Source organism: Capricornis sumatraensis, chromosome 10 (assembly GCF_032405125.1).
Source record: "Capricornis sumatraensis isolate serow.1 chromosome 10, serow.2, whole genome shotgun sequence".
Lineage (NCBI taxonomy): Eukaryota > Metazoa > Chordata > Mammalia > Artiodactyla > Bovidae > Capricornis > Capricornis sumatraensis.
The window spans coordinates 63138229-63166022 of NC_091078.1; the positions used below are offsets into that span (position 1 = coordinate 63138229).

The window sequence follows — 27794 nt, forward strand, 5'->3', positions numbered from 1 at the left end:
ATGCCAAACTTCTGAAAGGCTTGTCAGTAAAATAACATCATGGAAATGCCATGGTTATGAGGGTTTAGAGGGACAAGGGGACTTCCCTGGTGGCTCAGACAGTAAAGAATCTGCCTGCAATGCAGGAGACCCAGGTTCAATCCCTGGGTCAGGAAGATCCCCTGGAAAAGGGAATGGCTACCCACTCCAGTTATTCTTCCTGGAGAATTCCATGGACAGAGGAGCCTGGTGGGCTACAGTCCATAGAGGGTCACACAGAGTTGAACACAATTGAAGCAATTGAACACGCACACACATGAGTGTGTGACGAGGATCAGATAAGTAGCTCTGCCTGGTGCAGAGGAAGCACCAGGGGAGCGTCAGCTGCGAGTGCTGCCTGGGCTTTCCGGAGGGTGCCCATGGTCCCCATCTGACCATCTGTCACTGCTGTCCTAGGTTCAGGTGGGCTTAGCCAACGTAGGAAGACCCTAGCAGCTGAGATGCCAGGGGCTGGATGGGTGACACCAGGGAGGAGGCTCACATCCTCCTGATTCTCAGTCAGGGAGGTGGCCTCCACCAGGAGCTGAATGAGACACAGTACGCACCCCAGAGCCTGACCTGCTGCCTGTACAGGAAGAAAGAGGAAGGTAGTTCTCCCCTACAAATGGGCAGTTTGAGTGAAAATAAAGGCTCTGGTTCTGCCTGCAAGATCACCAAGGTGTTCTGACCATATGGCCCTCCCCTCACTCCAGGTTTTGTCAGTTCTGGGTTCCCTGAGGGCTTTGCAGTGCCAGGGTGAGGGTCCTCGGGCAGAAGGAGATCAAAGTTGAGCGCGTACCTAGGACCTGCTGCCTCAGCTGTTTGGTGGGAAAGCATGGTCCGCCATGTGAAGTTGGAACCGGGCAACTTGCCCTTGGGTCCTATCCAGAGGGCCCCTGCGAAATACAGTCTTGGTTAACTAAGAGCTAAGATCGAGGTTCCCTGAGCTGATTGCAGGGACAGTCCCAGCAGATACCCGAGAGGGTGTGTCCCTCCTTTCTGTGGGCAGCTGGGCTCACCTTAAGGGGTCTTAGGTGGGCTCTCATTGCTGGTGAATAAACAGCCCCTGTGTTGAGGAGACGGTAGACTTGAGGTTAGGAAAGGGTTTAGTGCTCACTGTTCCTGCACTTCGACAAGGACTGAAAGAGGCCTCTTTGCCCTCTGGTGTCCAAAGCAGCCACCCTGGAAGGCTGGCGGGGCAGGTCCCTAGCTCCTGAGCCTCGTAGGCTGCCTGCCATCTCCCTGGCCCTTCACTGGCTGCCATTGCATTTCGGCGTTCCCGGACTCTGAAGGATCTGCTTACTCTAACTGATCTTACTCCTGCATAATCTCTTCTTTTTCTCCTGCTCTGCTGCCTGTTTATTTTTTGTTATCAGAGGAAGAAGAAATGCTCGAACCAGGAACCAGGTATTTACTGGAAAGGTCCGTTAGCCCCATTCAACTGGATGGAAACTGTCTTTAGTCCTGACTTCTAGCACAGGGCCCGCCTTGCCTGTTGCCAATGAGTCCACTTTATTATCCTCTCTGTGACTCTAGTTAAGAGTTAAGGTGGTCTAGTTAAGAATTCCCAGGTGGGGTGTGGAAGAGCCACAAAACCATCCAATTTCATGTTTTTTTCCCCTGTCCCTTTTACGTGAGCATACCAGTACATGTGCCTTCTGCTTCCTCACCTTCTGAGGAGGCTAGTATTTAATTTGGCCCATTTTAAAAAAGAGTGTTTTTTTTTTTTTTTTTTTTTTTAAGATTGTATGCTCTGTAAGTTGCCTAAAATAGCAGAAGGGTCAACCAATGATGGAATCCAAAGGAAAATGATCCCTTGCCCAGCTCTCTGTGGCCTTGGGCCAGCCTAGGGAAATGTCATTGAACTTGACATTGACACCCCAGATACATGTGTTTAGAGGTGCATCTTAGTCAACCTTTCTGACTAAGGTGGCCACTCAGTGGTCAGTGGCTGACAATAATTTTTTCTAGAAGTTTTCCTTGTAACATGTGTACTGTTAAACCAAGTTATCTGTCTGGATGTTTAGGTTGTTACATCATGAATAGAGCTGGTCTTCCCTTCTCAGAGCTCAGAAGGACCCCTGGGGCCGGCCTTGCTTCTCCTGCCAGCCCTTCTTCATGCCAGTAGCAGGTCCTACAGTCCTAGGCAGAGTCCTTGCTCCTTCCCTGAATGCTGGGAGAATGGAGTTGAGTTGGGACTGAGGGGAGTGGGAGGCAGAGAAGTGTTGGAGAGCAGACTCTAGCTCCCTCCATGCGGAGGGCTCCCTCCCCTTCCGCCATGTGCCTGTGAGGCCTCCTGAGCCCTGATTCCTTCCTACCTGAGTAAGGAGACAGAGCATTTCTTTAAAATTATCATAGCTATGCCTTTTCTGCAATAACAGAAAACTTCCTATTTTAACTGTTTGTGGAGACTTTAGAATTAGTGGTTCCTTGCTTGTTTTCTTACTAATCCGATGGTACTAATATTCTGGCTTGAGTTCGTAATCTGTGTTTGCAGTGTCTTCTCTCCTGTGGTGGTTGCCAAGTCCAATACAACTCACGACTTTTTTTCTTAAGGATTCAGGACAAGCTATACCACTGGTCGTCGAGAGCTGTATCCGATACATCAATTTATATGGTAAGCTTAATCTCAGGGCCGTGTCTTCAGCTCTTTCAAGGACAGGTGCCTGGCTGTTCTCGTAAGAGATGAGACTCAGATTTTCATCTTGGTAGATGTCACGCTACTGCTCTCCTTATGCTCCGTAGAACAGCTGCTATTCTGACTGCTGTCTATGGAGCCTTCTGTGTTCGGGGGACTGAAGGTGGTGGTGAGAAGACCTGGGGACTCGGAACACTGTGGAGCAGGGGGGTTCACGGGAGAGCCATATTAGTTCCTTCCTCACTCCCACCCAAGCCCAGAGCTCTGCACTTTGGGCACTGACTGAGGTTGGCCATCCAGTCGGCTAATACTGCTAGACTGTGGCAAGCTGCGTGAAGGAAATAAGAGTGTCTGGGATATGCTACATGGTGTTCCCAGCACTTAATGTGTGCCTCCATCTATTTATTTATTCATTCCTTCAAAAATATATTTCCAGGGTGCAGAGCAGGCACTGTTTCTGACAATGGCAGCACAGCCACGAACAAGACAAGCAGGCTGCCAGCCCTCGGTAGCTTACGTGACCAATTAGAAGGGCAAGGAAATGAATGAGCAGAGAGATACATAGTCTAATTTCAGCTAGTGATAATGCCTAAGAACTAACTAAGGGGACAGAGAATGGCTAGAGGAGGACAGGGCTGACTTGGCTAAGCTTGTGAGGAGACCCATCTCCGAGGAGGTGGTATCTGAGTAGAAGCCAAGCTTGGCAGTCCAGGTGGAGAGAATGGCGAGTGTCCTGGCCTAATATGGGGAGGAAGGCCCGCGTGCCTGGACAGGACTGAGCCAGGAGGATGCGGTCAGAGACCCAGGTGGTAGAAATTCAGCATTGGTTAACAAAAGAAATGAACGACGTTTGTTGAGCACATACTGTGTATTCAGACCAAACTTTAAACCCTGCCTTTAAGGGTAAACACTTCCGTAAATTATAACGTGGAGAGTTGTTTGCTATAGAAAACTGAATCTCAGGGAAAGGATCCCCGTCTTAATTTCCTTTTCAGATGAGCGAGGTCCTCTAATCTTCGATCCTGTAGGTCACTGTTTTGTCGTTACTGCTGTGTCAGATAGCAAGGTTGGCTCTTCTTTATGGCCTTGTAGAAACACATGAAAAATGAGGTTGTCTCTTTAATAAGTGAACCTTCCCCAAACTCCTCGATCCCAAGTTAGCATGCAGTCTAGACTCTAGATTTTCTTGAAGAAAGATAAAGTCTGTGATGGGCGAGGGGATGGCTGAAGAAATGGTATTAATCATTCTTGTTCAAAATCTCTGTGACTGTTAAACCCCAGTGGCATTTGTTAACTCAGGTCAAGCTACCTGGAACAGTGCAACTGATGAGCTTGGTAGGCAACGTTTCACTACCCAGTTATTTGATTGAGCTAACCTGGGAGTTAAAGTGGAAGTTATGCACTGGTCCAGTGTTGATATAAATTTCTTTTTTCCTTCAAGCCTGAACAAGAGGCCATAGACATATAAAGCAGAATGTGACTGAGAATTTGGACCAGCTTAAAAGTTCATTGTAAAGGCTCCTTTTGGGCTTCTACTGGGAGATGGCCATTGCTAATGGCTCTTACAAAGGATGATGGGAGAGAGAGACAAGCAGTGGGGAGGGTTATCCATGTTCTCAGTGATCTGATGAGCTCAAGGCACTTCCTCTTCTTCTTTTTATTTATTTCTTTTAGGACTCCAGCAGCAAGGCATCTTCAGAGTGCCAGGATCTCAGGTTGAAGTCAATGACATCAAAAATTCCTTTGAGAGAGGTAAGTACGAAGTGATCATCTCCAGCTTGTGTCCAGAGGAAGCCAGGGTGGGTATGAACGCATTTATTGGAGCCAGTGTTGTTGGGGCAGCTTTTGTCAACATCCCTTTCCAGCTTCACCTTCAGGGACTTTACCTTGGTAGCTTGAAATCACCCAAGGCGGGAGTTTACACCACAGAAACTGGGCAACACTAAAACCTTTTAGTTTTTCTTTTTTCCCCACTGTTGAACAATTACCAGGGTGACTTTCAATTACAATTACACATGGGTGACTTTCTCTGGTGAACTCTGCAGTGGTCGCTGGGGAAAGGGGGGTTTGGAATTATTATGTGAATCTGTAAAGTCTTCTGTGTTTTAGAAAAGTTGGAAGAATATATATAATATGGAGTGGCTTAGAACATCTTAATTCTCACTTTTTTTGTAGTGTTCTTGGCAAAGCTATGCATTGGGAGGAAGAGATCATAGACTCCCCCTTCCCCTTGGGGAGGTTACCTAGTTCCCACTTTGATATAAAAGCTTATCAGAAATCAAATGTCCACCAGAAAGTGGCTTACTTGGTTCAGCCTCCCTTGGCCTCAGGATCCCTGATGCGGACAGACGGCCAGTGGCAGGGCCTGTGCAAAGTAAGGACTTAATAGGGTCAGGAAAATCTCTGCCATTTTGATACTAGTGCATATCTTGCTGCTATAGTGAAACTTAGAGTCTGGGCATTTCTGTTCAAAGAAATAGTTTCAAACATCGTGCATGAATGCTAAGTTGCTTCAGTGGTGTCTGTCTCTTTGCAACCCTATGGACTGTAGCCCGCCAGGCTCCTCTGTCCATGGGATTCTCCAGGAATACTGGAGTCGGTTGCTGTGCCCTCCTTCAGGGGATCTTCCCAATACAGGGATCGGATCCATGCCTCTTATGTCTCCTGCATTGGCAGGAGGGTACTTTATCTCTAGTGCCACCTGGGAAGCCACTTCTAAATCATGTTCCCTGGTGACTGAAAAAAGTCCATCCTGGGGAGGAGAGAAAAGCCAGTGTTGGGGCGTCCTGAGCAAACCTCTGCTGTAGTCTCACAGCATTTGGAGGCATCACATCTCCACAGTTTACTCCTCAACTCTGATCTCCTGCCTTTCTCTCTGAGCGGTTAGATGCCAAGTTTGGTGTGAGGACCCCAATCCCAAACCCATTTCCTCACAGTACACCACTTCCCAAATTACAAAGCACTTTCTTACCCATTCTTCCATATAATCCTACAAACAGCCTTGGAAGGTGTATCCTTTGTCCCTGATGGTTGTGCTCTGAGTAGGCCTCTCCCCGAGGCTCCAGCCCTAGAATTCTCCTGCCTTTTTGCCAGGCCTGATTCACCCTTGCCCTGTCCTCCTGCCTCCATCCTGAGACCTAGCTCCAGGGTGGAGGAAACACCAGCCTGTCACCCCCATCGCCCCTAGCACAGAGCCTAACATCCCTGGGCACTCTGGCTTGGAACCGGGTGTGGAGAGCAGGGTTGGGCTGGATGTGACTCTCAGTGACCTCCTAGGGTCCCAGGAAGCTTAGGTTTTAGATTCCACTTCAGGATCTGGGGCACTTAGAACCAGAGAGCTCCAGAACTGCCCTGCTCCATGCTCCTACTGAAGCATTTATTCATCCACTCAACAAGCCTCCATTGAGCCCTGCAGTGCACTCGGTGATGGACTGGGGTCTGGAAATACAACAGGAACAAGAGACAAGTCACTGCTAGCTGGGAAGGTAAACAGCATGATCAGTGCAAGGATGGGGTAAGAGGTGGGTGGGAGCCACGAGCTCAGCTTGGGTGAAGGGGGAGGAATAGCAAAGCCTCAGAAGGCTTCTTGGAGGAGGATATGCCTCAGCTGAGGCTTGAAGGGTAAGAGTCAGGGGAAGAGGGGAAAGGGCATTCCGGACCAAGGGAACAGCATGTGCAGAGCCCACAGAGCAAGAGGTATCCTCCCGGATAGGACTGGAAGTTCCTCGTTTCCCTGAGCTCCTCTCATCATCGCCGGCCAGCCCAGCCGGGGTTTGGTTTCTTTATTTGCTTTGACTCCATAGCACCCCTGCTGCCCTGTGTTCATTGTAAGTGAGCAGAGCTGGACCCTCTGGACCCTTTTCTGGTTCCTGGGAGCATCCTACTATACAGAACTCCTTTTATCTCGTGAGTAAACTCACTGCCTAGTGCCTCAGCCTGCTGACTGCCCCCAACCCCCTCGCATTTTCTTACTTGCCAGTGTCTTATTACTAAGTACCCGGTTGTATCAGGCAGCCACGCCCAATCCCAGCAGCCCTGCTTTCTTTCCTTCCTGAATGTGATTTCTAAGGTCAGTACCTCCTGTTACTTGCTTGGGTGCCTTGGAGGGGTGATGCGCACGTTAGAATTCTCTGGTCCTAACAAGCCTTGGACCGCAGAGATCACCTGACCTGAACTTCAGCTGAAGAAACTGCTTTCTTCTTTGCCTCGTGTGTCCAGTGAGGCTCCTCTCCCTCTCACCCTCACTCCAGAATGAATCTCATTCTTTTGCCAGCCTCGTCCTTCTGCTCCATCTGAGCCTACCTGAAAGCATGGCTTATTCTAAAATAAGTCCCTGGGATGTCTCTTTTAGAGAACACCATTCTGGATTCTCTAGGCACCTGGTGCCTAGATTTCACATAAATTACTTTCTGTTTCTTGACATTCACCACCCTGGGTTTGGGTTCCTGACCTGGCTGATCCTCAAGAGCAGCTTCTCTCCTCCCCCTTCTCCTGAAATTGGCTTCCCTCTCCATGCCTGGATGCTGTGTTCCCTGCAGCTCCCCCGTAACCAGGTGCCCCAAGCCCACTCCTCAGGGCCCATGTGCTCTAATGTGTGATGGAACTTTCTCTCTAAGCCAGAGCATTGTGTGTTTTTCCTTTCTTCCTTTTATTTTTAAAATCTTAAACCCTCTAATCCCTGCAGGGTGCCTGTCCTTTGTCATTTGTTCAAACAGATAGGGGTCTTTTCCTCCTTGGCCCCTTTCTTTCTCTCTGGGTGAAGTTCTTGCCTACATACCTACATTCCTGTTGCAAGGAACACAGATCTCTTTTCCTTAAGTTTCTGAATAATTACATGTTGGAAATCCACTCTTGGCTTATTAGTCCTAAACCCACATTCTTTTTCTTTTGACGTGAGTCAACCACAGTTTTAGTTGGGATTATGGTTTTTATTGAGGCTTCCCAGGTGGCTCAGTGGTAAAGAATCCACCTGCCAGTGTAGAATGCAGGAAACATAGGTTCAATCCCTGGGTTGGAAAGATCCCCCTGGGGAAGGAAATGCAACCCATTTTAGTATTCTTGCCTGGGAAATTCCATGGACACAGGAGCTTGGCGGGCTACAGTCCATGGGGTCATAAAGAGTCAGACATGACTAAACAACTGAACACACACACACACATGATTTTTATTGTTATATTTTGCCGTCAATACATCTTAAACTCACTGAGGTCTGAGATTTTTCCTGTAATCTTCTGGGAAAATAAAGGAAAGACATCATGGAAAGGTAGGAGTCAGTGGTTGTTCCGAGGAGAGAGCTGTGGTTCACTGTTTTCTCCCAGGCTAGTCTTCTGTCTCTGATTCCCCCCAAACCAATCTCCTGTCCTCTTTCTATGTAAAGATGAGAGAGCTGACAGTGATTGCTCCTTATGTGGAAGGGTGGCTGGAACAGGAGTCGATGGCCCCTTTCATCCTGTGCCGATCAAGATAGAGTTTGGACTTGGGGCTGAAATCACTGCATATAGGGTCTGACACATTCTAGACTCAGGACCTGGTCTTTCTCAGATCTGTTTCCTGCCCAAGGAAGAGGGGTGTGAGCAGGTAACACAGGGAGGGGTTGTCACGTTGCAGAGCCCCACCCTTGAGGCCACCCGTGGGCTTCCTGCCACGTCCCCATCCAGCAGGATGTTCCCCTGTGTGTTCACTTTCCCCTGGGTACAGCCCTGCCTACAGCCTTTCAGCAATGCCTGGGTGACCTGGCTAAGAGCAGGGTGCAGGCAGGGCTGTTCGGTAATGATTCTACTTCCCTCCCTGGAAACTAGCTAGCAAAGTTGGAACAGCAACTTTCTCTCATATGTGCCTGGAATTTTAGCTCTAATTCTCTCCTGGAGGAAGCCGTCATTCACACACACCACCCTGCTCATCTCGAGCTCTTCTGGAGCCAAGTTGGCTAGCTTTGAAGAGAGCCGAAGGCCTGGGCTAGAAGGGAAAAATGTTTGATGGCTCCTTTTATGAGTGAAGGCTTCCCTTGTGGCTCAAGCTGGTAAAGAGTCCACCTGCAATGCTGGAGACCTAGGTTCGATGGGTTTGGAAGATCCCCTGGAGGAGGGAAAAGCTACCCAGTCCAGTATTCTGGCCTGGAGAATTCCAAGGATTGTATAGTCCTTGGGGTCGCAAAGAGTGGGATATGACTGTGTGACTTTCATTTTCACTTTTATGAATGAGGGGCTTCCCTGGTGGCTCGTGAAGTGCCTTCTGGAAGGAAGAGCAAGAATGAATGGTGTCTGTGTCTGTCAGTGTGTAGTCAATACATTAACCATACTTGACAAAGGGAGCTTATATGGAGGGAATAGAATCCATGTGCTTCTGGATCATGAGACCACAATAGTAATGCATGGTACAACAAGGAAACAGCTTGATACAGCACAGAGTTTTCAGACTCTTCTGGACCTTCAGAGGGGCCTCAGGGTTACTGCTGGGTTAGAGAGGGGAGCTGAGGAGGTGGGGCTTGGACCTTTCTCTAAATTCAATCACAGTGGCTTTGCTCATCCGTGGGAACTTTTTTCTTGAGAAAGAAAAAAAAATTGGGTTTCTACTATCAAGGAAGGAGGGAGAGAAGGAGGAAAGGAAGGAAGATGACAGATGTGTGGATAGATAGATAGATAAATAGATACATAGGTACATACATAAATAGATACATAGGCCCGTGTGCAGACAGGCAGCAGACAGAATTGAAAACCACAGGTAGAAGAAGGGATATTTCCCAGGCATCATGAGACCTGGGAGCTGCTGGTGTCTGTTTTTGACTCCACGGGCAAGTTGTTTGATTTTGCGGCCTCAGCTTTCTTCCAGGAGAGGGGTGGTGCTGGAACCATGCCTCCTGTGGAGCTGTGTGAGGATTAAGAGACGTCACGTGTGCCAGTGTGCTTCTCACTTGAAAAGTGCTATATTAGTGAAGCAATATATTTTTTAATGTTTTCTCTCTTCTTTCCCCATGAGAAAGTCTTGTGGGGTAAGCATTCGCATCTCCTCCTGTGGGAACATCTGAGCAGTGGAATGCAGTGCCTGGGCTGCCACACGTGGATGGTCGTTCAGGCTGGGCACTGCACAAGGGCACTCATCCATGAGGGCAGGAGGGAGCTGAACTCTGGCTCAGGCCCTGGAAGCTGCACGTCGTGGTTCAGAAAGGGGTGGGGGCGGGGTGCTTTCTCTAATTTGCACTAAAGCATGTTGGGGCTAGCAGAGGCCTGCCACTCACACACATTCTCTTCCCACGGAGGCAGAGTATAGAGAGATCCAAGTATGAATTTCCCATCCTGCTCTTCATTGCTTACCAGGCTTAGATTGCTCTGGGCTGTTCTGGAAGGGGGAGGAGGTTGAAGGAGGTGTCAGGTTGCTGCCAGCTCCAGCAGCCCCCATGAAACTAAGAAGTGCTGCTCTCCTGAGATGTTTTCCCCTCTGCAGTTGGCAAAAATTTAAAAGACATCCCACGAGCAGGGCTGTGGAGAAGCAGCCTTCTCCTGTGTTGCTGGTAGGAGGAGAAAAATGGTGCAGCCCCACTGGAGGAGAATTTGGCTTTATCTGATGAAACCACACATTAGTTTACCCTTTGACCCAGCAATCCCACTTCCAGGAACCTACCACAGAGACATGTGGTAGGAATAGGAAGCGCAGTTAGAAGGCTGTTTGTTGCGGCGCTTTATTAGTAACAGCAAAAGATTGTAATGTCAATCCCTGGGAGACTGGTTGACTAAGTTATGGTCTATCCATGAAACAGAATACTTTGCAGCCATTAAACAAAATGGGGAAGGCCCAGCGCCTGGCCCAGTGAACCCAGGGGCCGATGGACCACCGATCTGCCCCGAGTACTCCAGGCCTGGTTTCTCCAGCATCGCCACTATGAAGAAAGTGATTCAACAGCTCCGGCTGGAGGCTGGACTCGACTGGGTGAAGGTTTCCCAGGCAGCTGCAGATTTGAAACAGTTCTGTCTGCTGAATGCTCAGGCATTCTGCTGACTGGAGTATCTTCAAGGACAAATCCCTCCAGACCCCAGAAAGTCTGTTCCTTTTTGCAGCAAAAGGAATCTTTACATGGTTTTCTAAAACTACTTTTCATAAGCTGGTGAATATTCAAAGGAAAGCTAAATTTGAAGCCTGTACAAACGTCTCTCGCTGTAACATGGGCCGTACTATACAGACTTTTACTGTTGTTAGTTCTTAATGTCTACCTTTCTGAATATTCATGAATTTCTGTTTCACAAGAAATTATTTTATATACACTGGTGGCAGCATATAATAAAATCTTAGTATAAAAACTTTTTTAAAAAATGAGGAAGATTCCTGTGAACTGACATGGAGGGATTTCTAAGATTTACTGTTAAGAGAAAAAACAAGTATATGTAGTAATAGAGGGTATTACTTCCATTGTTAGAAATGAGGGAATGTAAAAATGTTGTATATATATATATATATATATGTATTGTATTTGCTTATTTTTGCAAAAAGAAGGATAGCAGGACAAATCAGATACTAATGAAAATGGTTAAATGTAAGGTGTAGGTGGGAGAAAGATAAGAATAGGGCTTCTCTGCAAGCAACTTTCTAATCTGGTTTTGACTCTTGGACCACATAAATGTTTTTTTCAAAATTGCGAAGTTTTTTTTAAGATTTATAAAAAAATAAAATCCCCCAAATTGAATAGAAACAGAAACAAATAAGCTGTATATCAGATTGAGAACCATACAGAGAATAACTTTTCAACATGTGCTCTGGTCATACAGTTTTTAACAGCTCTGTTGAATTTCATACTTTAAGGCTCACCTATTTTTAAAGTGTACATTTCTGTAGTTTCTAATATATTAATAGAATTGTACCTCATCACTAGTCAATCCAGAGATCAAACCAGTCAACCAGTCAATCCTAAAGGAAATCAAGCCCGAATATTCATTGAAAGGACTCATTCATACTAAAGTTGAAGCTCCAATTATTTGGCCATCTGATGCGAAGAGCTGACTCACTGGAAAAGACCCTGATGTTGGGAAAGATTGAAGGCAAAAGAAGAGAGTGGCAGCGGATGAGATGGTTAGATAACATCATCAGCTCAACGGACATGAATCTGAATAAACTCCAAGAGACAGTGAAAGACAGGGAAGCCTGGCATGCTGCAGCCCATGGTGTTGCAAAGAGTCGGGTGGTACTTATCGACTGAACAACAGCATTATCTCCAAAATCTAATTTCAGAAAATTATCATCATCCCTAAAATGAACCTTGTACCCTTTCGTAGTTACTCCATATACCGTTTATACCCAGCCCCCGTTGCTAATCTACTTTCTGTGTTCTTTGCTTTAATAAATGTATTCATCTATTACATTTTTGGCTGTGCTGGGTCTCTGTTACTGCACAAGGACTTCCTCTAGTCGCTGTGAGTGGGGGCTACTCCCTAGCGGCAGCGCATGGGCTTCTCATTGCATTGTCGCAGAGCATGGGCTCCAAGGCATACAGGCTTCAGCAGTTGCAGCTCACAGGTGGTAGAGTGCAGGCTCAGTAATTGTAACAGGCCTAGTTGCCCCTTGGCATGTGGCATCTTCCCTGACCAGGGATTGAAACTGTGTCTCCTGCATTGGCAGGTGGATTCTTAACCACTGGACCACCAAGGAAGTCCTCTACTTTCTGTCTTTTGATCATACATGTTTAGTGAGATACATTTGGAGAACCTAAAATATAAAAACAAAAGCCCTGCAAAAATAGATATACACACATATATATCTATACACTCTATATCTATTGAAAGAGCCTAGAAGTTCTTTATAACACTCCTGTAGCAATGAACACACATAAAACCTAGATCTTGGTTTCTAAATACCATTCCCTACAAAAAACAAACAGAGCTCCTTGAAGAAGTATTTTTATTACAGGTCTGGGTCAAGGAAAGTACAAGGATTCAGAGACATCTTTTATGCCAGAAAGCAAGGAAGAGATCACATCAAAAGGAGATAAGAAAGAACTCCCCCTGGCCAAATTTGGGGAAAATCTGAGCATCCCAATGAATAGTGGGTAGTGGGTTAAACACATTGAATTAAAAATTATAAAAACAAGCCCATAAAACTTTTTTTTTTAAAGAGGCAGGTGGCGGGAATACGGAGAAAGGTTTTCTTTGTGGAAGAATGCCAGCTAGTAACTATAGATGGAATGATAGAATCAAAAAATCACCATTTTGTTGAAACCCCAGGGTAATAATTGATTTGGAATGATGATGGAAAAATGATCATTGGATGCTCAAAACACTGGGTAAAATATGTTGAGTATGGTGGTAGGCACATAGATCACTATTGTTTATAAAAATATCTTATATTTTATTTATACTGATTATTACAAAGGAGAAATTATACCTTTACAATGCAGAGATCTGGAATCCACCACTTTAATCCAATGATCAGACATCATCCACATCACATTTTTGCCCAAGATGTTTAACCTGACTCTGATCATGAGGAAGCAGTCAGACAAACCCAGAGTGTGAGACATTGTACGAGGCAGGTGGCCTAGACTCTTCGAAAGAGCCACTATTATGAAAGGCAAACTAACAATAAAAATGTTGGAGTCTATTTTACATTAAAAAGGCTAAAGAAACATAACAACTGAATGAATGATGTGAACATTGATTAGATCTTAGCTTTTGAAAAATTCTGTGACAGATGTGGGACAATGGGGGAATGTTTGAGCAGAATCTGTACGTGAGATGGTGTTTGGAACTCTTGTTAATTTTCTTATGTGCCATAATGTTGTGTGTTGTGTGGTTATACAAGGGAAGATCCTTATGCTCAGGAGAAATGAGTTGAAGTATTTAGCAGTGATGTGTTATAATGTCTAAAGAGTACTCTCAAATAATTGAGCAATAATAAGTGAGAGAAACGGGAGAGAAACCATATATGGCAAGATGAGTTTAAGTGTATGATGATGGATGTTCATTATTTTCATTCTACAATATTCTAATAGATTTGAACAGTTTCAAAATCAGTTATAGGGAGGCCTCTGAGTACACTGTGCTGGGGAGGCTGTTGCATCTGCCTGTCCTCCAGTTCAGGCTGGGGCAGGTCCCGTCACCTGCCATCTGCTCACACCCTGCCTCCTAACCACACTGAATCGTCATCTCCTGTTTCCTCTCAGGTGAAGACCCCCTTGTGGATGACCAAAATGAACGAGACATCAATTCAGTTGCTGGTGTTCTAAAACTGTATTTCCGAGGACTGGAAAACCCACTCTTTCCTAAGGAAAGGTTTCAAGATTTGATATCTACTATTAGTAAGTATTTCTCCAGTGGAATGATCAGTTCCTTGACAAGTCTTTATCGAAGTGGCACTCCAGGCTTATCGCTGCAGGAGGGGTGCTGTGAAAGACGCCATATGGCTCTTTTCCTCCTGGAACTTAAAACCTAGCTGTGGAAATAACAAGATGGTTTATAACAGAAGGGCTCATGGGCATGGTGCACCTCTGGGTATAGGAGGAGCTCAGAAGAGAAGAGGCCAAGGGAGACTTGGATTCTCAGATCACACCCGAGCGGAAATGATGAGTCTTCCAGGACTCATCAGGAGGACTGGACTCGGGGATCCCGGGAAGGTTGGAGACACACAGATCAATGGGACCAGCGGGAGGGTGTCCCACCCAGTACGTGGTATTAAGAGATTGGAAGGGTAAAATGCAGCAAGAAAGAGAAGACATTGAATGCCTTGCAAGGATTCCAGAGCTTTTCCCTTTGGGCATTAGGGAGCCATGGAAGGTTTGGGAGTGAGGTCAACAACTTGACAAACAAGGGAAATGATAAAAAAACATACATTGACTGGGGGCTTCCTCTGATCTTGCTAGCCATCAGAGTCCTTCTTGACTGGTATTTTCTGTGGATAAAGGCAAGAGCCCAATCTCAGAGCTGAAGTAAAGGCACCTTGACTGTAAGATGCTGAAATCCAAGGCAACCTTTTGGAAATACATATATATATTTTTAAATAAACTTCTAATTTTAGAATACTAGAATATTAGTATTTTGGAATAAACCCTTTTTTTGAAATAAACTCTTTAATTTGAGCTGCAGAAAAGTTGCCCCACACTCAGGTTCACATATGGATGCTTCTCACAATGTTCTGAGGGATATTTGCAGCCAAGAAGGTGTGCCAGGATTCGATAAGCGCCAAGGGAGGCTTGAACCCTCTTATTTGCCTTGAGTGAAAGACGCTTCCTCCATCCGCCCTTCTGCCCTCATACTTCCTGCTCATCTTTCCAGATCCACTTCAGGCTCCAGACCACCTCTCAGAAATCCCAGGCCACAAAGGCACATCCCTGTCTGAGCCTGGTGTCCCTCACTCAGCCGCTGTTTCCAGAAGCTCCACTAGTCCAGTTCCAGAGCAGGGCCCTCAGCAGACGTGGTCTTCAGCCTCTGGTACAAGGTCACGACATCGTGTACCTTGAATCACAAGAGAGAGGAAGTCCTTTCTCAGTTCCCTCCTAAAGCCTTGATTGCATCAAGGAGGGACCCATACAAGTCAGTCTCCCTGCAGATCAGAAAGGGCAGGGCCTCGGGCTCAGAAACTTGTATGCAAAACAGTGTCTGCCTATCATTTGGTAGCTTTGTTTTGCTTTTGTTGTATCTATTTTTATCTTACCTTCTAACTATGGCAAGTGATCCTGGTTTCGCATTTGCAGAGTGAGGTGAAGTCTGCTTTTTTAAGGAAATGTATTCGGGAAAACAATATTAAGAAATGGGGATGGAGGTGGTCTAGGGCATTGTGACTGAAGCTGTGGAATGGAGGGGCCCGAATGAGGGGCAGTGGACTCAATATGTGTGCGAGTCTTCCCCTCTGTGTGGAGACCTGGGTGAGGCATCAGGCTGTGGGTGAAAGTAGGCTGGAGTGTGCTGGGCAGAGAAGAGAGATAACCAGTGTGTGCAAAGGCCTGGGGCAGGGGAGCCTTTGGCAGGCAGGGGAAAGTAGATAAGGTGGCCTGGCACAGCTTCTCTGTGGGGCACCACTGGCGTTTAGGGTAGAGCAGTGCCTTTTGTGTATCCCACACATTCAGGACACTTAGCACCTTGGCCCCTGGATTCCAGATACCAGTGGCATCCTCTAGTCACTGACAACACCAGAGAATGTCCTGCATATTTGAAAGAGCCCCCGAGGTCCCCTCCCACTTCATCTGGGAAATGTGGCTCCGACACTTTGAGAAGGGGCGGCAGCAGGCAAGGCTGGCTGAAGCGCCATCATGAAGGGCCTTGGATGCAGAGGAGAAAGGCGGAGAACTGTGTTTTTGAAGGAACATGGTGACAAAATGTGGAGGCTGGAGAGAGGAGGGGACACTGGGAGGGAAAATCATGTTTTTTGTCTGAAAAGGAAATTGACCTGGGTTTATGCATCAGCCCTGCAGATAATCCTTGCAGCTTTTATAGCTCACGCTTAGCACGAGCTCTCTCTCTCTCAACAGAGACAAGCCCGCAAAGCACTTTTTTCTCCTTACTAGCCTCAACTCTGGCTTGATTGATAAAATGTCTGTATCTCTAGGGCTGACCTGAAAACAGGGTCAAAGATGAGATCCCAAGCATCACCAGGCTCTTTGAACAACATACAGCTCAGGAGGTGGTTATTTATTCAGTGTTCATTTCCTAAGCACCTACTCTGTGCCAGGCCTGTGCTGCAGCTGATCTTTTTAAAGAGTTTAATAAAACCTGGTCCCTGCTTGTGTTTGTTGAAACTCATAGCTTGTAGGTGACAGAAACTCAACTTACACTGATGTAACCTGTAAAAGGGAATATATTGGCTCATATACCTGAAAAGTTTAGGCCCAGCTGGACCCAGACCTCATATGACATCTGCAGGAGTCTGTCCCTTCCATGTCTGTGATGCCGTCACTCCTGGGAATCATCTTCTTCCCACTGAGCCCCCAGCTGCTCCTCTACCTGGTTTTAAGAGGGAACTTCTCTCTGTGTTTTCTCCAGCCAAGTCCCAAGGATCAACCCTGATGGTTCTGACTAGGCCATGGACCCCTCCCTGGGCCCCGCCCCATGCCCAGGGGATCATGATGCCAGGGTCATATTTCTGTCTCTCGAACCAAGTACAGTTGCCTCCCCCTGAACCACATGGACTGGTCTCACAGGTGAAAGTGATAGTATCAGTTGCTCAGTGGTATCTGACTCTTTGCCACACCATGGACTATAGCCTGCCAGACTCCTCTGTCCATGGGATTCTCCAGGCAAGAACACTGGAGTGGGTTGCCATGCCCTCCTCCAGGGGATCTTCCCAATGCAGGAATTGAACCCAGGTCTCTCACATTGCAGGCGGATTCTTTACCGTCTGAGCCACAAAGACTTCGCAGGTAGGTTCACAAATGTTTGCATGGGTCTGTGAGGATGAAAGATGCCCTGAAAAGCCCCTTTTGTTACAGAACTGGAGAACCCAGCTGAGAGGGTGCACCAGATCCAGCAGATCCTCATCACCCTTCCCCGCGTGGTCATCGTGGTCATGAGATACCTCTTCGCTTTCCTCAACCAGTGAGTTGCCTGGCCAACAAGGGCCCCTCTCTGACTCAGCCCTGGCCTCCTTGAGGAGGCGGGTATCCTGGGGCTTTTGCAGACCATAGCACCCTCCTGAACTTGAGTAGAGCCCCCCAAAGAAAGAAAGTACAGGGGAAGATTCACCTTTCCCTGGCTCATGGGTACTCCTCTCTCATAGCCTCTCACAGTATAGCGACGAGAACATGATGGATCCCTACAACCTGGCCATCTGCTTTGGGCCCACCCTCATGCACATCCCCGATGGGCAAGACCCTGTGTCCTGCCAGGCACACGTCAACGAAGTCATCAAAACCATCATCATCCATCATGAAGCCATCTTCCCCAGCCCCCGGGAGCTAGAGGGACCTGTGTATGAGAAATGCATGGCTGGAGGGGAAGAATATTGGTAAGATTCCATTCTTCTTAATATTATTATCATCATTGTTCTTGTTATTATTGCTGTTATGCCAGAACAGTGAGAAACCCTTTGATTTTCTTACTGCTTTTTAGTCCATACTCCTATGTATATTTTCTCATCTGAGATTCATAGTAGCCTTATATGAGGGATAGATACATCAGTCAAGACTCTCTTGGTTTATAAGGGACAGAAATATAACTCAAACTGGCTTAAGCTAAATGGGAATTTATTTTTAACTAAAAAGTCTGGGATCATGGCTACGGGTGTAGCTGGATCTGGGGGTCCAGCTGTTATCGTCAGGACTCAGGCCTGTAATTCTCAGTCCCGGCTCTGTTCTCTTCTACACTGGCTTCATTTTCAGGCAGCCTCTCCCTTGATAGTTTCAAGAGGCACCTGATAACTCCAGTTTTTAGAGCCTGTTCTCTCAGCATCCCCAGTGGGAAAAAAGCTTTTCCTTCCCAAATGCCTCAACACAAACTCAAGTATTCTGTCTCTTCCTGAAGCTGGGGTCTGGTGAACTGATCACATCAGTTAGGAGAGGCAGTGCTGCCATTGGCTAGGTGAGCTACAAGCCCACCTCAGACAGCAGGGCAGGGGACAAGCCCCATCTCAGCCTCTTGCACTGAGAATGCCACTTCCCACACTTGTCCTCTCCCGCCTAGAGTTCTCTTTTTCTGGCAGAGAGAGTTCACATTCTTGGAGAGCTCCACACTAGGTCAACAGGTGCTAGTTGGGCACCTCTGTGTGCCTTGGTGCTACGCTGGGTCTTGGGAAAAATAGTTTCTTTTATTTTTTCGGTATTTTTTAAGGATGGTTTTAGTATTTTAAAGTCTTTTTTGAATTCATTCATTATTTTTTTATTTTACTTTACTATACTGTATGGGTTTTTTAATGTTTTTTTTTTTTTTTGGCCGTAAGGCATTTGGGAATCTTAGCTCCCCCAACCAGGGATCAAACCCTCACCCTCTGCACTGGAAGGCAAAGTCTTAACTACTGGACCACCAGGAAAGTCCCTTGGGAGGAGCATTTTAGAATCTTACCAAACTCAGGCTTGACTACCTTCCTAAAGCTAAAATCTTAAAATGTGGTGAAAATAGGACACTTTTTATAGACGAGATGGAGGCAGAAAATTCAGAACACCAACCAACAAAGGCCAAAGGGCTCCTAGTCTTTTCTTCCCAATCCAGGACAACATTCAGCTGTCTATTTAGGTATTACCCACCCTGCTTTCAGCCAGGTGCTACAGGGGAGTTTGTGTTTTGATGATCAGAGCATTCCTGGACTCTTGCCTCGCTTAGTTCTGTGGGCACATTTGGGCAATTGCTTCAAAGAAAGGAAACGTTCCAGCCCCATCGTTTTCTCTGCAACACCTCCCTGCATAGAAACCTGGGCCCGCTGCTCTCTAATCTCATTTGAGACCCCAGGAGCAGGTCTGTCCCTGTTCTGTAACAGAGATCCAACAGCCAGCAAGCATACTTTTAGGACAAAGAAAAGCTTTTCAGTTTTAAAAGTTTTTGTAGCCATCACCAGCTTTCTTTTCTTGCTGCAGTATATATATATATATAGTTAGTTAGTTAGTTAGTGTTCTGGGAAGATACCTACAGATCATAGCATACTTACCAAAGCACTACATACAATAACCATGCTTTTCTTAGTCCCATTTGTGCCTCATTAACTATTAATTGCATGGTAATTTTGGACAAGTTTTCAAAGCCCAAAAGGAGGATTTGGCTGAGAGTCTCATCAAAGGGGACAACATTCGTTCATTCCCCGTGTGGTTACTGAGAATCCGTCCTGCGCCAGGCCCTAGGCTGGGCAACAGGGAGGTAACCCAGCCAGAACTAACCCCTGACACGGCGGGGGGAGGGAGGACAGGCAGTTCTAGGAGTGGGGGTCCCGGAGCCAACGTAGGGAGGTTAGAATGGCTGACTGAAGCAAACAGTGGCTTGATTGAGACCTGTAGGATGAACTGGACTCAGCCAGGCAAGAGTGGGCAAAGAATGTGCCAGGCCTGGAGCATGCAGTGAAATAAAAAGCATTTCTGTTTGACTGCAGTGTTGCAGGTGACAAGGGGACCGTGAGGGAGGAGGCCCCGCGGGCCAGCAGGAGCCAGGTTATGGAAGGTCTTAAACCATTGTGTAGTCTGGACCTTATCCAAGAGAATTTTTCACAATAAAGCCCATATTCCTTTAAATGATACTGTAAATATCACTTCCTCCAAGAAGCCTTCCTTGGCACCCTGTGTAGGTCCGTTTACAGCTCTTGTCTCAGCTCATTTGTGCCTATATAACACATTTCAACTTGCGGCACTTTTATTTCTCAGCCCATGAGAGCAGGGTCTGTATCTGTACTATGCATCAATGCATGTCTCCTACTTGGAACCATGCCTGGCATATATTAATATATCAGAACTCAATGAATGACTTGATTAAAAAAAACTGATCGGCTGACTCTGTGAATGATCCCTGGCCTCAAGAAGCTTATAATCCAGTGAAGGGGCAGCAGCTGATGAAATTATCCCAATGCATTAATACTGAATTTTCCAGGCCTGGAGTCACTCTATCCCTATGCCCATGATGGCTGCCAGCCTGCTGGCCGCCTAGGCTGCTGTGGGTTTTGCAGGCCACTCTGAGAGGCAGCCCTGAGGAGCCTGTTCCTTGGGAGCTTCAGTCACCTCACTGAGCATGTCACCTCTGCTCTAAGACAGAAAGCCAGGCCACTTGGATGACTCTCAGTACACTTCCAAAGTTCTTTTCTTTTCTTTTCTGCCCTGGGGTCTTTTCAAGGATAAACACCAGGGCTTTACTGCCTTCTAGATCTTACAGAACACTTAGGCATCAGCAACCATTGCCAAGAAGACAGCCCAGCAAACTCTAGAGCTGGGGCAAATGGAGGAGATTACTCAGGGAATCTTCCTGATGGGTGAGGGGGCCAGAGTGGTTTTCTGTTAGAAAGGTCTGTGGGTGGTCAGCTGGAAAAGATGGGATGAAGTGGGCTCGATGTGATCTGGGTCAAGGCTCAGAGGTGGGTTGGGCCAGTGTCTGCGAGAAGCTGAGGGGAGTGTGAAGGTACAAAGTCCCCCAAGAGACCCCTCCCCATGTTTCCTTGCAGTGACAGCCCGCACAGCGAGCCAGGGACCATTGATGAAGTGGACCATGATAACGGCACCGAGCCTCACACCAGTGACGAAGGTGAGTGAGGGGGAATCAGGGCGAGGAGCTCACCTGGGGGCCTTCTCATGCTGTGTCCCCACCTGCCCGCTCATACCTGTCTGCCTGCTGCACTGATCTGTGCAAACCCCACCCCGACCTTGCCAGCTTTGCCAGTCAGCACATCATCCTTGACAGCAGAGAGAGAGACCCAGAAAGACCTCCAGTTCACCACATCCCAGCATGGCTTGCCTTCTCCCCTTCTGTGTCCTGCCTGGCCTGAGTGCAAATTCTAAGTGACCAGGGTGTCCTGAGTGGAAAGCAGGCTCTGTCCGCTGCCCCTCCCCGTGCTGGGCGCTGTTCTGCACCCAGCATGTGCTGGGACGTGGGGCACCCAATGAACCAGACATGGTCATCAAGGTGCTCCTGGTCTTATCACCTGGCAGCTGGAGAGCAGCTCCCCACCATTCAGGGTGATAATTCCAGACTACAGGAGTGACTGGTGCAGTGGGTTCCCCAAAGACGAGGCCAGACAGTGGTGACCCAGAAGAGTGTGTGCAGGTAGAGGGAGAAAGGCCGCCCTGGGCTCTGAGCGACTCCTCAGACCTTCCACCGCCTCTAGATAAGGAAGTGGCATCAGACTTACCTCTGGGGAGCGTGAACTGTGTAGCCGAGCAGTCTGGATGATCTGGGCCTGAGGCCAGCGTTTCCATCAGGCCGATCAGGCCCACTGCCCAGGACCCACGGTGCTGCTTTCCGGGCCCATGAGAATGTTCTAATTCATTTCAAACTAAATTTTAAAAACAATATGAGCCTGGATTATTTTCATCTTTATGTCAGTGCAGTCATAAGATACAATTTTGATATTTTCTTGGTGGAGGAAGGGGCCCGGGCAAGCAAGGTACCTCGGGCCTGAGATCCCCAGTGCTGCCCTGTGTTGACTGAGCACAGTCCTCTTTTCTCCCTGTGATAGTTTCACTGTTTAAAAATCATTCTTCACTAGTTTTCTTACTGGCCTTTGTGTTTCTCTTGGGGGCAGTCCCAGGCCCTGTTAGCCACCATTTTGGTCAGGAGAGCTGGGATGTACTCCGGTAAGTTTCCTGGGAGTTGGTGTAAGAGGCAAGACTCTGACATAGGTGGGTTTTCATATTCTAGTAGGGCTATTTCAGTTGCTAGTCACAGAGCCTTCAACTCAAACTGACGTAAGCATAAAAGGGATTTAGATCATACACTTGAGAATCCCAGGGTAGGCATGGCTTCAGCACGGCTGGATCCAGGAGCTTAGTTGGCTTGTCGGGGATGTGTCTCCACCTTGCTCTTCTGCTTCCCTGAGTCGACTTCATCCTCCGAGGGGATCTTCCTTTTGCGGTGGTCTCTGACAGTTCCAGGCTTTCATTGTCCTTTTACCCAAAAAGCTTCCTTTTCAAAATGATTCCAGTAGAGTTCCTTGGTTGGAGTCTCACTGCACTGCCTTGAGTCATGCAGCCGGGCAAGAATCCGTCACTGTGGCCAGAGAGGGAGCTGATGGGTCGGGCCTGGGTCGTAGGGCAGGAAAGTAAATCGGGGCATAATGTTCAGCTCTGCTAGAATTCTTAGCGATTAAAGCCACCCTGAGCTGAGAAAAACATCCTGCAGAGCCTGCTTCAGGAGATATGAAGGCTGCCACCTTCTGTGTGTTTGCAGTGGGGTGCTCTTCTCTTTCCTCTTGTCCTCTCTTTCCTACTACCTCTCGTCCTCCTTCTCGCGCTGTCACTTTTAATAGCCCCCTTCTCGTTCTCTCCGTCTGTGGCTTTTTGACTCCTGCTTATGTGCATGTGTGCATACACACATGTGCAACTCTTGTTCTAGATCTTACTCTCAGGCTTTCTTCTTCCACTTCTACTGGGGGAAAGCACCTCTTGTTCAACAAGATAGACTGACTCCTCAGCACTGAGACCTGTCGGGGCTGCTGCTGGTGGAGGCAGTTGTGTCCGTGGGGAGGCAGATGTGTCTGTGGGGAGGCAGGTCAGGCGCCCCCTTGCAGCGTTCCTGGGGCCTCAGATCACTGTCAGTCAGCCTGCACCCGCTGTGTGGCCACCCCGTCTCCTCACTGCCAGGTGGCAGGTGCTGTGGGCACCAGGACCATGGAGAGGGACGGACAGAGAGCACAGGGGCTTGCTGCCTCAGGACCCCCCCGGCAGGCTTCACCCCACCAGAAAGGAGCCTTCAGAGGAATTTGAACAAGAGTCTCATGATGTGATTTATGATTTTAAAAGATCCCTCCCTCTGCCGTGGGGAGAAATGACTCTACCAAGCAAGAATGAAGGCAAGGTGGCCAGGGAGAAGGACAGCGATGTCTGGACGGGCAAGGAGGGGGTGGCATTGGAGGTGGTGAGGCTGGTCAGATTCAGGGGACAATTTGACGGAAATGCTGATGAGTTAGCTTCTGTGGCCTGAGGGAGTGGGCAGATGGTTGTTCTGTTTCCTACGATGGGGAAGATGAGGGGATGAAGCAAGTTTGGGGAGGGCTGTGAGGGAGATTTGGTAAGCTGTTCTATTTTAGGTGTGATGAACCCAAATGACAGACTTCCTAATAAATGGTAGCTATTATCCCTGTTTCTACCCCACACGGTTGCACAGCGACATCTGCAAACACACGAGCTTTCTCTCAGCTGGCAGCTCAGCTCTGCTCCTCATCTTCTCTTCTTTTCTCCCCCTTACATTTTCCACTTCTCACTCCCCCGCCCCCTACTCCAGTCTACCACCAGTGACTGCTGGAGCCAGTAGAGTTGAGCGAGTCTCCGCCCTGGGCAGTTCCTTCAGCAGTGCAAAGGGTGGGCTCAGAAGAAGCCCGTGGGGCCACACCCAGGAGCACCCAGCCCTCGGGGTTCAGCTCTTGGCCTTGCAAACCCTCTGGCCTTTCTCTCTCTAAAGCCAGGCAGACACGTAGGTTAGTAGGTGCTGCTAACATAGGGATGGTGTGAGAGTCAAAGATGCAGCAGAGAGTACAGAGATCTCTCCATTTTACTGAGAAGGTGACTCTGAGTCAAGATCTGAGTTTATTTGACCCATTTAGCCAGTCTGTCATTTTGCGTCAACTTTGTCAGAATAGCTTGCAAAGACACTTGTCAGGGAACCAGCTGGGGAAAGCTGGCTTAACTGTCTGATGTCTGCTCTCTACAGCAGGCTGTCCCAGGCACTGAGGACTGGGTCCACCCAAAGGCCACTGCATCTCATGGGGGCACTGGCCCAGTCTTTCTGAGCCAGCTACTCACAGAGAAGAGACCTAATGTGCGTGGGTGGGGTGGGGAATAACAGGGAGGGATGACTTCCATGCTGTCCATGGCCCTTAGCAGCCATTAACTCTGGTATTAATAACAACAACTGCATCTCATATGAAGCTAATTGTGTTCCAGGCACTGTTACAAGCTGTTCATGTGTAATAACTTGTTTAGTCCTATGACAACCCCATAAAGTGGGTGCTATTCTTACCACTCCCATTTTACAGGTGAGAAAACTGAGACTTAGAAATCAGAACCAAATTGTCAAGGTCACCCAGGTAAAAACAAAAAAGTGATAAAGCCAGGTATTGTCGGCTTAGCTCCATGACGGACAGGTAGGTGGCTGCATGGACAGGATCAAGATAATCCATGAGGACAAGAGAAGAGACTGTCCTGATGGATGCTCAGCGCCGGGAAGATATCTGCAGGCTAGAGAGAGCAGGGGCCATCATTCTTTTGTTTATTAGCATTTAATAGATTTGTCTATTTATATAGGTACATGCATATATCTTCTTTTTATAGTATTAAACATCTTTGTCCTTGCCTTAAAATACAAGCACATTAACGCTTATACATGACCATTTTCTACGTAGCATTTCTACCCATTTGCATCTCTTAGGGTACAGGCTTTCAGTTCAGTTCAGTTCAGTTGCTCAGTCGTGTCTGACTCTTTGCGACCCCATGAATTGCAGCACGCCAGGCCTCCCTGTCCATCACCAACTCTTGGAGTTCACTCAGACTCACGTCCATCAAGTCGGTGATGCCATCCAGCCATCTCATCCTCTGTCATCCCCTTCTCCTGCCCCCCATCCCTCCCAGCATCAGAGTCTTTTCCAGTGAGTCAACTCTTTGCATGAGGTGGCCAAAGTACTGGAGTTTCAGCTTTAGCATCATTCCTTCCAAAGAAATCCCAGGGTTGATCTCCTTCAGAATGGACTGGTTGGATCTCCTAGCCGTCCAAGGGACTCTCAAGAGTCTTCTCCAACACCACAGTTCAAAAGCATTAATTCTTCGGCGCTCAGCCTTCTTCACAATCCAACTCTCACATCCATACCAAAGCCTTTGACTGTGTGGATCACAATAAACTGTGGAAAATTCTGAGAGAGATGGGAATACCAAACCACCTGACCTGACTCTTGAGAAATCTGTACGCAGGTCAGGAAGCAACAGTTAGAACTGGACATGGAACAACAGACTGGTTCCAAATAGGAAAGGAGTACGTCAAGGCTGTATATTGTCACTCTGCTTATTTAACTTATATGAAGAGTACATCATGAGAAATGCTGGACTGGAAGAAACACAAGCTGGAATTAAGATTGCTGGGAGAAATATCAATAACCTCAGATATACAGATGACACCACCCTTATGGCAGAAAGTGAAGAGGAACTAAAAAGCCTCTTGATGAAAGTGAAAGAGGACAGTGAAAAAGTTGGCTTAAAGCTCAACATTCAGAAAACAAAGATCATGGCATCTGGTCCCATCACTTCATGGGAAATAGATGGGGAAACAGTGGAAACAGTGTCAGACTTTATTTTTTGGGGCTCCAAAATCACTGCAGATGGTGACTGCAGCCATGAAATTAAAAGACGCTTACTCATTGGAAGAAAAGTTATGACCAACCTAGATAGCATATTGAAAAGCAGAGACATTACTTTGCTGACTACGGTTCGTCTAGTCAAGGCTGTGATTTTTCCAGTAGACAGGCTTTAACACAAGTTAAATAGATTGTAGGCATAAATAACTGTCCTGCTCCCCTGAAAGTCTCCTTCCCAAAGATCACTAGCTGCATGGTCTTGAGCAAACATTTAAATTTTCTGCAGCGCAGATTTCTTTGTCTGGTCCCACCCCATTAGCTAAAGCCATAGTTGTTTCTTTGTTGTTCAGTTGCTCAGTCATGTCCAACTCTTTGCGACCCTATGGACTGCAGCATGTCAGGCATCCCTGTCCTTCACCATCTCCCAGAGCTTGCTCAAACTCATGTCCATTAGTAATTATAATCATAATCACAAGAGCCGCTATAAGTTGAATACTTAATGTATGTCTGTGCTATGCTGAGAACTTTCACATATTCTCTTTTAATATATTGAAGTCTTTCTTATCTAGATATATTGATATATAACAGTTTTAATATAAGGTATATGGGATAATGATTTTATATATATATATATATAAATAAATGATCACCACAATAAGTCAGGTTAACATCCATCACCACACATAGTTACATTTTGTTTTCTTGTGATGAGACCTTTTAAGATCTACTCTCTTAGTAGGTTTCAAATATACAACATAGTATTATTGACTATAGGCACCATGCTGAGTATTACGTCCTGTGCCTTATTTAGCCCCTGGAGGCACGTGCCTTTTGATTCCCTTCACCCATTTCATCCACTTCTCACCTCTGGCAACCACCAGTCTGTTCTCTGTATCAGTGAGTTCTGTTTGTTTCTGATTTTAGATTCCACAAGTAAGTGAAATCGTGCGGCGTTTGTCGTCTTCTGTCTGACTTATTTCACTCAGCAAAATGCCCTCAAGGGCCATTTATGTTGCTGCAAATGGCAGGATTTCCATCTTTTTACGGCTGAACAATTTCCCATTGTCTACATACACCGATCTTCTTTGTCTGTTCATCTGTCTACGGCCTTTCGGTTACTTCCATATCTTGGCTATTGTAAATAGCGCTGCAGTGAACATGGGGGTCTGCCCCATATCTTCCCAAGGCAAATGTGCTCATTTCCTGTGGGTAAATACTCAGAAGTGCAGTTGCTGGATCACATGGTAGTTCTGATTTTCGTTTTCTGAGGCGCCTCCGTAGTGTTTTCTGTCGTAGGTGCACTTGTGCACATTTCCACCAGCAGTGCACAAGTTCTCTTTTCTCTGCATTCTCACCAACTCTTGTTTGTGTCTTTCTCATAACAGCCATTCTAACAGGTGTGAGCTGGTATCTCACTGTGGTTTTGATTTGCATTTTCCTGATGATTAATCGTGTTGAACATCTTTTCATATACCTGTTGCCTGTCTATCTGTATGTCTTCTTTCATGCTTTATCGTTTAATCCTCTAAAGGCAACTGAGGTGTACAGAAATTATGTAATATGCCTGAGGTCACACAAGCAAGAGGTGACAGCTGGGCAGTAGGAGTATTTCAAGGACAAGAACTGTGTTCTCACTGGTTAACCCAGGCAGGGCCTGTCACTGACCAGAGAAGATTACAGCCCTGATGGGGAGATGTGTGTATGCAAAGAGATATGCTTGACGTGTAGCCCCAGTAAGAATTCTCCCTCCCCCCAGATTAAGTTTGTGGCTGTGCACGTTAGCTCAGGCCGCCATCATGGACTACCTCAGACTGAGTGGCTTAAACAGCAGAAATGTGTTTCCTCACAGTTTGGGGGGCCAAAAGTCCATGGTCAGGGTGCTGTTCGGGTTGGGTTCTGCTGAAGCCTCTCTTCTTTGCTTGTAGACAGCTGCCTTCTCACTGAGTCCTCCCATGGCCTTTCCACTGTGCCCATGCAGGGACAGAAAGAGAGCTCTCCGCTGTCTCTTCCTCTTCTCAGAGGGACACCAGTTCTATCATATATCACTTAAGCTTAATTGCTTCCTAAACACCTCATCTCCAAATACTATTAACCCTGGGAGTTAGGATTTGGGGGAAGACAGAGTTTAGTCTATAACAATGAGCTCTGGAGAGAAGCTTCTGGGAACCTTTAAAAATTGTGTACAGCATTTTACGTGGAAGAGAATCCACACACAATACCTGTTTGACCTCCTACAAGGTAAGAAGCACCAACAGTGTGATATGTG

General features: G+C 47.1%; 1 protein-coding gene and 1 pseudogene across 1 annotated transcript in view; both read left to right on the top strand.

Annotated features, from left to right (window-relative positions):
* SRGAP3 (SLIT-ROBO Rho GTPase activating protein 3) overlaps positions 1-27794 on the top strand; it is a 122082-nt gene that overhangs the window by 86049 nt on the left and 8239 nt on the right. The window contains exons 12-18 of the mRNA XM_068983109.1: positions 1395-1425; positions 2575-2635; positions 4331-4408; positions 13800-13934; positions 17058-17163; positions 17345-17572; positions 20696-20775. Of these exons, the coding sequence (XP_068839210.1) occupies positions 1395-1425; positions 2575-2635; positions 4331-4408; positions 13800-13934; positions 17058-17163; positions 17345-17572; positions 20696-20775 (719 nt within the window). The remainder of the gene's footprint in view (positions 1-1394; positions 1426-2574; positions 2636-4330; positions 4409-13799; positions 13935-17057; positions 17164-17344; positions 17573-20695; positions 20776-27794) is intronic.
* On the top strand, positions 9506-10758 carry LOC138087256 (guanine nucleotide-binding protein G(I)/G(S)/G(O) subunit gamma-5 pseudogene; annotated as a pseudogene).